Consider the following 8,186-nt stretch of genomic DNA (forward strand, 5'->3'; position numbering starts at 1 on the left):
AATTGATATTTGGAAGGAAAGCTATGACAACCCAAGACTGGTTATTAAAATGCAGTGACACCACTTTGTCAACAAATGTCTACTCTGTCAACAGTTGTTGTTGACAGTTGTTTCTTCAGTAATTATGAATAGATTTGAGAGTTGAACCAAAAAGAAAGTTGAGACCAAAGAACAAATGCTTTTGAATTGGGTGCTGGAGAAGACTCTTGAGAGTCTGTTGGACTGCAAGGAGATCAAACCAGTCCATTGTAAAGAAAATCAGTCCTGAATATTCATTGGAAGGACTGATGCTGAAGCTAAAGTCCCAGTATGTTGGCCAACTGATGTAAATGACTGACTCATTGGAAAAGACCCTGATGCTGGGAAAGTTTGAAGGCAGGAGAAGAAGGGAATAACAGAGGATTAGATGATCAGATGGCATTTTGAAGGCAGGAGAAGAAGGGAATGACAGAGGGTTAGATGATCAAATGGCATCATCGACTCAAAGGACATGAATTTGAGCAAACTCTGGAAGATGGTGGAGGACAGGAACTTGGTGTGGTACAGTTCATAGGGTCGTGGAGAGTCAGACATATCATAGCGATTAAATATCAACAAGAACAATGTGACTAAGCATGAGTGTAGAATTTGTATTCCGTAGGGTTCTCACAGATAATTTGCAACAGGCTTAAGAACTGAGGTCTCGGGGTCTATCTTGAGATGGCACATTCGTGCCATTCACTTTTTAAAAACAATCTTATAAAATCTTGGTCCATTCAAGGTGAGATGGTTGAAGTTGAACTCAAGGAGATCATCATGAGTTCAACCATCAAGGCAGCTTATACATAAAGCAATGGGGCTGCTGGCTAAGCTTTGTATCTCTGAGCTCTTAATAATGGCCCTAAATAAGATTCTTATTTTCACATGACCTAAGGGAAACATGTTTGATTAAAATTTAAACATATCAATATGTGATCACAACCCTTGCCTAAACTAAGTAGTTACACAGTACATAAGCGATAGCCACAAATTAGTAAAATTCATGCCTGAAATATTTCCCCATACTTTGATCGATAACTTCTGGTATTTGAGGTGTTCTAAAGTATGCCTTCATTTTTTCTTATTCCCACTATATGGTTTGCTTTGGCTGAATCATGAATGCTTTCACTATGTTTACTCTTCTCCATTTTTGTAACCCTTTTTAGCTTGATTTTTACCCAAAAACTAAACAGGGAGACAAAAAGAAGTGCCAGACTTATTGGAAGGTGTCTTGGGGACCAGCCACTGTAGCCTTCAGGTGTCTTGGGGACTGTGAGGTGTCCCCGCATCAGGCCCAGGATCAGCAGTGGCCTTGATGGTGTCCTGATGCCCAGAAGAAAGGTTTACACTCACTATCGCATTGCTTCATGAACTATACAGTCAACTCAGAGATGCTGCTATGCCCACCTGGGTGAAGCCATGGTTAACCACAGGCGGTCACTGATAATCTGAGGACTTGCATAGTCTGACTTAAGTTGTCTCAACGTGAGCAAGGCTGGTGGATTCAACGTGGCCTTGGGAAAATTACATATTCTTGTCAGAGCTCTGAGACTCTGATGCTGCTTTGGCTGCTTTTTTTTTTTTTTCCAAGCACACTAACAATTTTCAGTGTTTCAGACATGGAACAGTGATGTTTGCATGCTTCAGGGCCACTCATGGGCAGTTTCACATTTCATGCTGCTGAGTAATTGCAGGAAGGTGAGATGGAGGCCAGGAGAGAGAGGATAGATGTATAGGGTGTAGACGGGACACATAGTAGGTCAGAGATGCTTCTTGTGCAGACACATGGGTAGGGCAGAGAGAAGGGGCAGCACTCCAGGTGGGGAAGGAGGTCACCACTAGGTGGTCACTGCCTACACGCCCCATCAGGTAAGCTGTCTTCACACCAACAAACACAGCAGTGGGCATGTCATACCCCAGTCTGAGGGGCTCGGGACGTTGCCTGACCTGGAGTAGGCACTCAGGAACAGAAGGTGATGAATGGTAATTTGCTTTTGATCTAGAGAAACTAATTCCATGGCTGGAGTAACAGAAATACAAAGAAACTTTGAACCTGGATTTGATCATATGTTTATGCTATTTAAAACACTCACAGGGACTTCGCTGGTGGTCCAGGGGATAAGAATCTGCCTGCCAGGGCAGGAGACATAGGTTCAATCCCTAGTCCGAGAAGATCCCACATGCAGTGGGGCAATAAGCTCATGTACCACAACTACTGATCCTGCACTCTAGAACCCCGTGCTGCAACTACTGAAGCCCACGCATCCCAGAAATTGTGTTCAGCAACAAGAGAAGCCACTGCAATGAGAGGCCCGCACACCACAACTAGACTCTACTCCACAGCCACCACAAGTGCAGAAAGCCCATGGGCAGCAGGGAAGACTCAGCAAATCAAAAATAAATAAATTATTTCCAAGGCCAGAAAATAATGTTAGGTTTATCAGAGCACACGTTCTAGAAAGCATTTTAGCAAGACAGCAAGGAGTGACTGGTTAAGTATAGGAAAAGTTGAGGATGAGGACAAGCCATGCCTCTTTTCGTTGCCGTGGTTAACGGTACCACTCTGAGCACGCATGGCGTGAGTGGGCCCATACAGAAAGGGCAGTTCTTCATGCCCGCTATCTCTCACAATCATCTAACTGACAATACGTTAAGGTGGCCTATTTGAATATTTTCTCTCTCTTATAGACGCGGGTTACACTGAATTTCGTGTCGTTAGAGTGGAAAACAACGCTCTCTTAGCCGATGTTTTCAATGTGGATGAACATGGCAAGGAGACACAACTGGTGCAATTGTTTGGTAGGTATGACATCCTAAAATTCCCATTTCCATCCTCATGTAACGCGTCCCCTGTCAGGACTTTCATTCAGAATGTCAGGAGGTGCTGACAGGATTCCATATTCAGGGTGCCAGGCCTGCGTCCTTATGCTCACCGAATTCATGATCCTGGAAGGTAATCTACCAAGAAACAGGAGGTCATCAGGTGCAGAAGATCACACCAGACATTTCAAAATGATTTCTCTCTGCTGAAATTTTAAAAATGAAAATTTACTGGATTATTCTATTTTATGTATGTCAACAAATTTCGAGCCATGTCTATAATCAGGTTGACTTTATTTCACGTTGAAGATTTTATTTAATCTTTAGTTGAAGGATCACTGCTTTATCGATTGTGTTGTTTTCTGCCAAACATCAACATGAATCAGCCATAGGTAACCATGTGCTTGTGTGAAAGTTGCTCAGTCGTGTCTGACTCTTTGAGACCCCATGGATTATACCGTCCATGGAATTCTTCAGGCCAGAATATTGGAGTGGGTACCATTTCCCTTCTCCAGTGTAACTTCCCAACTCACGGATCAAGCCAGGGCTCCCACACTGCAAGAGGGATCTTTACTAGCAGAGACACAAGCGACTTTCATAGGTATATATATGTTCCCTCCCTTTTGAAGCTCCCTCCCATCTCCCTCCTCATCCCACCCTTCGAGATTGATACAGAGCCCCTGTTGAGTTCCCTGAGACATACAGCAAATTCCCATTGGTTATCTACTTTAAATACGGTCATGTAAGATTGCATGGTATTCCCTCCATACATCTCACCATCTCCTCCCCTCTTCCCATGCCCATAAGTCTCTTCTCTATGACTGTTTCTCCACTGATGCCCTGCAAATAAATTCATTATCAGTACCTTCTTTCTAGATTCCATATATATGCAGATTCCATATGTATGTGTTAGTATACAGTATCAGTTTTCTGAGGCACTGTAAGCCTTGGAACAGACACTTGTACGATAAATCTTTCTCCTGTTCCATGATTCAAATGCAATGTTCTTATGAACACTGACATCACCCCATCAAGTAACCACAGAGAAGCACTAAGACGTGTGTGTGCCATGGAGACAACAGGGGTCTATTTCAGAAAAGGCTATTGGGTAGAATGGTAGGTTCATGATAGAGTAAGTCAGCCCCGGTTATTTTGTGTGATGAGGTGAATGTGTCCATGGAAACGGAGAAAGTTGTTTCCTACTAACTTTGGTGTAAAAACAGATATGTGCGGCAGGTACATATATGATGAACGTGGGAGAAGCACATAGACTCCATATTCGGATGGACTGAGCTCCAAGTTCATGGAGATCCTGGCAAGCCTTTGTGGTCCAGCTCCTGATGGTGAGGAGTAGGGTGCCCTGTTCACCAAGTTGGACTGGGGTCAATTCTTCAGACAGAAAGCACATGTCTGTGTTGTGGGAACTGCTTGAAGTTCTTAGATTATACAAGTGAACATCTGATTGCACGTTCCATTTCTTTTCTGTAGATTGAGAAATTTCTGTGGGTTTCCAGGGGTCGGTAATTCTGCTTTTTGCATGGTGATTTTATAGGCATAGGAGATGATGTCGGACCAAAATGCAAAGAAGAGTTCTACAATACGGTGAGAGAAAAAGGGATTCCAGAAGAAAATATCCTGAACTTCATTGATAATGGTAAAGCAATTATACTTTTTCCCCTGACCTTACCATTCACCTGGCGTAACAATATAAGAAAACAAATCAACTTATTCAAAATTTCTTCTCCCACAAGTAATATCTTTTTTAAGGTCCATTATTATAAGAAAGAATGGAAGGAAGGAGGGAAGAAAGGATGAAAGAAAGAAAACTTGGAAATGCTGAGGAATGTTACTTATCGGTGGCTCTTTTATTTCTCCCATTTTGTTTTTCCCCAGATGACTGTCCAGAGGAGTGAAAAAAAAAAAAAAAAGTGACTCTGACACTTTTGTAAGTAAACACAGTCCATGATTAATGCTACCCCTTCCAGATGAAATAATAAGGTCATACTGTCTTTTCATATGTGTGAAATGTTTGTTTCAACAATTAATTGTGTCACTAAAGAATTTTTTGTTACATAATTTCGCTGCTCTTGAGTCATATTATTGCAAACAGCTTGGTTGATTAGCACCAAGAAGCTGTGGAGAGAGAGTCTTATCCTGCAGGAATCTTGGAGACCAGAGTCATCAAAGAGAAACAGGAATCCCCACGAGTTGGTCGAAATTATTAGTGTTCCCATCAGTCCTCACCTTGTGGTTGTACACACACATTCATCCTCTGAGAAAAGCAGTGTTAAAGAGAGCTCTGCTTCCCTGATAGCTCAGTTGGTAAAGAATCAGCCTGCAATGCAGGAGGCACAGGTTCAATTCTTGGGTTGGGAAGATCTGCTGGAGAAGGGCTAGGTTACCCACTCCAATATTCTTGGGCTTCACTTGTGGCTCAGCTGGGGAGACCTGGGTTTGATCCCTGGGTTGAGACAATCCCCTGAAGAAGGGAAAGTCTTCTCCAGGATTATGGCCTGGAGAATTCCATGGACTGTCATGGTCCATGGGATTACAAAGAATTGGGCGCCACTGAGCGACTTCCGCTTGCATGCTTTCTGCAAGACCACTGTTTGATTTCATATGATTCTGACAGAACCAGTAAATGGCTTCCAACCACACTGTCTTAAACATGCATTTGCAATATATTCCCACTCAGAAGATGTTCCAAATGTGAGATATTTAAACTTTCTAAACTAATACAGCCTCCAGAAATGACACTGATCTAAAATATGGTTCTTAATGTTCTGTCGAGAAAAAATCTCAACAAAAAGAGCGACTGAAAGCACTACCATGCAAGTGAATGTGATAACAAAGAGGTGGTACATATATTCAATGGAACATTACTCAGCCAGGAGAAGAAGGATATAGCTCTATTTACAGCAACATGGATGGACCTAGATATTTGTAATGCTGAGTGAAATAAGTCTGAAAGACACAGACAAATACTATAAATGCCACTTATATTTTTCCGTTCATTTCGCTGTCATATCTAACTCTTTGTGACCCTATGGACTGCCATATGCCAGGTTTTCCTGTCCATCATGAACTCAAGCTCCATCATGAGCTTGTCCTAACTCATGTCCATTGAGTCGGTGATGACATCCAACCATCTGATCCTCTCTCGTCCCCTTCTCCTCCCACCTTCATTTATTCCCAGCATCAGGATCTTTCCAAATGGTCCATTACTTTGCATCAGGTAGATAAAGTGTTGGAGTTTCAACTTCAACATCAGTCCTACCAATGAATACTCAGAACTGATTTCCTTTAGGATGGACTGGTTGAATCTCCTTGCAGTCCAAGGAGGTCTTCTCCAATGCCACAGTTCAAAAGCATCAATTCTTCAGCACTCAGCTTTCCTTATAGTCCACCTCTCACTTTAGTGTAGGTAAAATGCCATGGTTCAGATGGTCATGAATCTGCCCACAGGGCAGGAGACTTGCATCCGATCTCTGAGTCAAGAAGATCCCCTGGAGATTGAAATAGCAAGACATTCCAGTACTCTTGCCTGGAGCATCTCCATGGACAGAGGAACCTGTTGGGCTACAGTCCATGGTGTCACGGAGAGTTGGACACGACTGAATGACTTTCACTTTCAGGTAGATATCACTTCTCTGTGGAATTTAAAAAATGACATGTAGGAACTTATTTACAAACAGAAACAGACTGACAGATGTGGAGAACAGTTTTGTGGGTTTCAAGTCAGAGGGTGTTGGGTAGAGAAGGATTGGGATGTTTGTAGTTGAAAAGTGAATGTAGAAGAAATGTTAGCTGCTCATTCGTGTCCGACTCTCTGCAACCCCATGGAACATAACCCTCCAGGCTCCTCTGTCCATGGGATTCTCCAGGCAAAATTACTGGCGAGGGTAGCCATTTCCTGCTATTGATGATCTCAACAACACAGGGATCAAACCTGGGTCCCCTGAATTGCAGGCAGATTCTTACTGTCTGAGAAGCTTGGGGTTAGTAGATGCAGACTATTATATATAGGATGGTTACAGAACAAGGTCCAACTGCATAGCACAGGAGACTAGACGCAATACTCTGTAAAGACCCAAATGGGAAAAGAATCTGAAAAAGAATAGATACTAACTTTTGCATGCATAATCACTTGGCTGTATACCTGAAATTAATGTAACTTTGGTAATCAACTATTCTTTAATATTTAAAACATAAAAGAAAAAATTAATTCTTGAGGACCAAAGTGACAAAAGTTGCAGGATTAGAGTTGAATTATCTTTGGATGAAGCACCAGCATGTACATGCATGTGAAATCATTACTCATAGAATCAATGCCCAACGGTAAATCTCCAACCACATGTGCATCCAGGGGGTAATTCCACAGGGAACCTGCCATCACAGAGATGCACAGCATTGAGGTCCATTTGGAATTGGACACTGGATCATCTAACAGCTCCCTGTACCCTGAACAGCCTATTGCCTGAGGCTCACCCCTGTCAGCCGTCACACAGTCGAATCTACTAAACCTTTGGTTCTGTTTTATTCACCTACAGAAGGAGTCACTGACCAGACACATCCTTGTCTCCATGGAGTCAAGATCAGCAACAAGAAGATGACTTTCCTGGTTCCTGATTAACATGATCCTTCTCTCTTCACACTCACACTCCCTCTCCCATCTCATTTCTTTTGGTCACTAAATCATGTCCTGGTTGGTGTTATTTGATTTCTGAGGGTTTAAATAAATCAATTGACTCTCTGCCCTTCACACGCATGTCTGTGCAAAAGTCGCCTCATTTAAAACACACAAATGTCCACATTAAGTATCCAGGAAACTGTGTCTTTCATAGGACAGGTATTCATCAGAGTCAATCCTTATGTAGATTTGGTAGACATGCCCTCAGGTGTCCAGAGAAGAGGGAGAAAATAGCCTAAGGCATCATTGGGCAGAGTTATGGATGCTCCATGGTACAGCCTTTTCTGATGGCTCAGGTGGTAAAGAATCTGCCTGCAATGCAGAAGACCCAGGTTGTATTCTTGGATCAGGAAAATCCTCTGGATGAGGAAAAGTTAACCCGCTCCAGTATTTCCTGAAGAATGCCACTGACAGAGGGACCTGGTTGACTACAATCCATAGGATCAGAAAGAGTTGGACATGCCTGAAAAACTAACACTTTCATTTTCAGGCTCCTGTATGGAAGGGGAAGTCTGATCAAGGAAAAGTCCCTAAAAAGCTTTTTCTTCATTCCTGAGAAAGGAATGTACGTTCCACTCACTAATGCATATGCACAGAAAGCCCAGACGACATTACCATAACTGAGGGGAAATGTGTAGTCTGATATCACCAGGACTTC

General features: G+C 42.6%; 1 protein-coding gene across 1 annotated transcript in view; it reads left to right on the forward strand.

Moving 5' to 3' along the window:
* The window catches only part of LOC136153904 (odorant-binding protein-like), a 57,531-nt gene extending 52,780 nt beyond the window's left edge, over positions 1-4,751 (forward strand). Inside the window, exons 6-8 of the mRNA XM_065916047.1 lie at positions 2,707-2,817; positions 4,391-4,492; positions 4,732-4,751. Of these exons, the coding sequence (XP_065772119.1) occupies positions 2,707-2,817; positions 4,391-4,492; positions 4,732-4,751 (233 nt within the window). The remainder of the gene's footprint in view (positions 1-2,706; positions 2,818-4,390; positions 4,493-4,731) is intronic.
* Positions 4,752-8,186: the final 3,435 nt, after the last annotated feature.

This window comes from Muntiacus reevesi, chromosome X (genome assembly GCF_963930625.1).
Source record: "Muntiacus reevesi chromosome X, mMunRee1.1, whole genome shotgun sequence".
Lineage (NCBI taxonomy): Eukaryota > Metazoa > Chordata > Mammalia > Artiodactyla > Cervidae > Muntiacus > Muntiacus reevesi.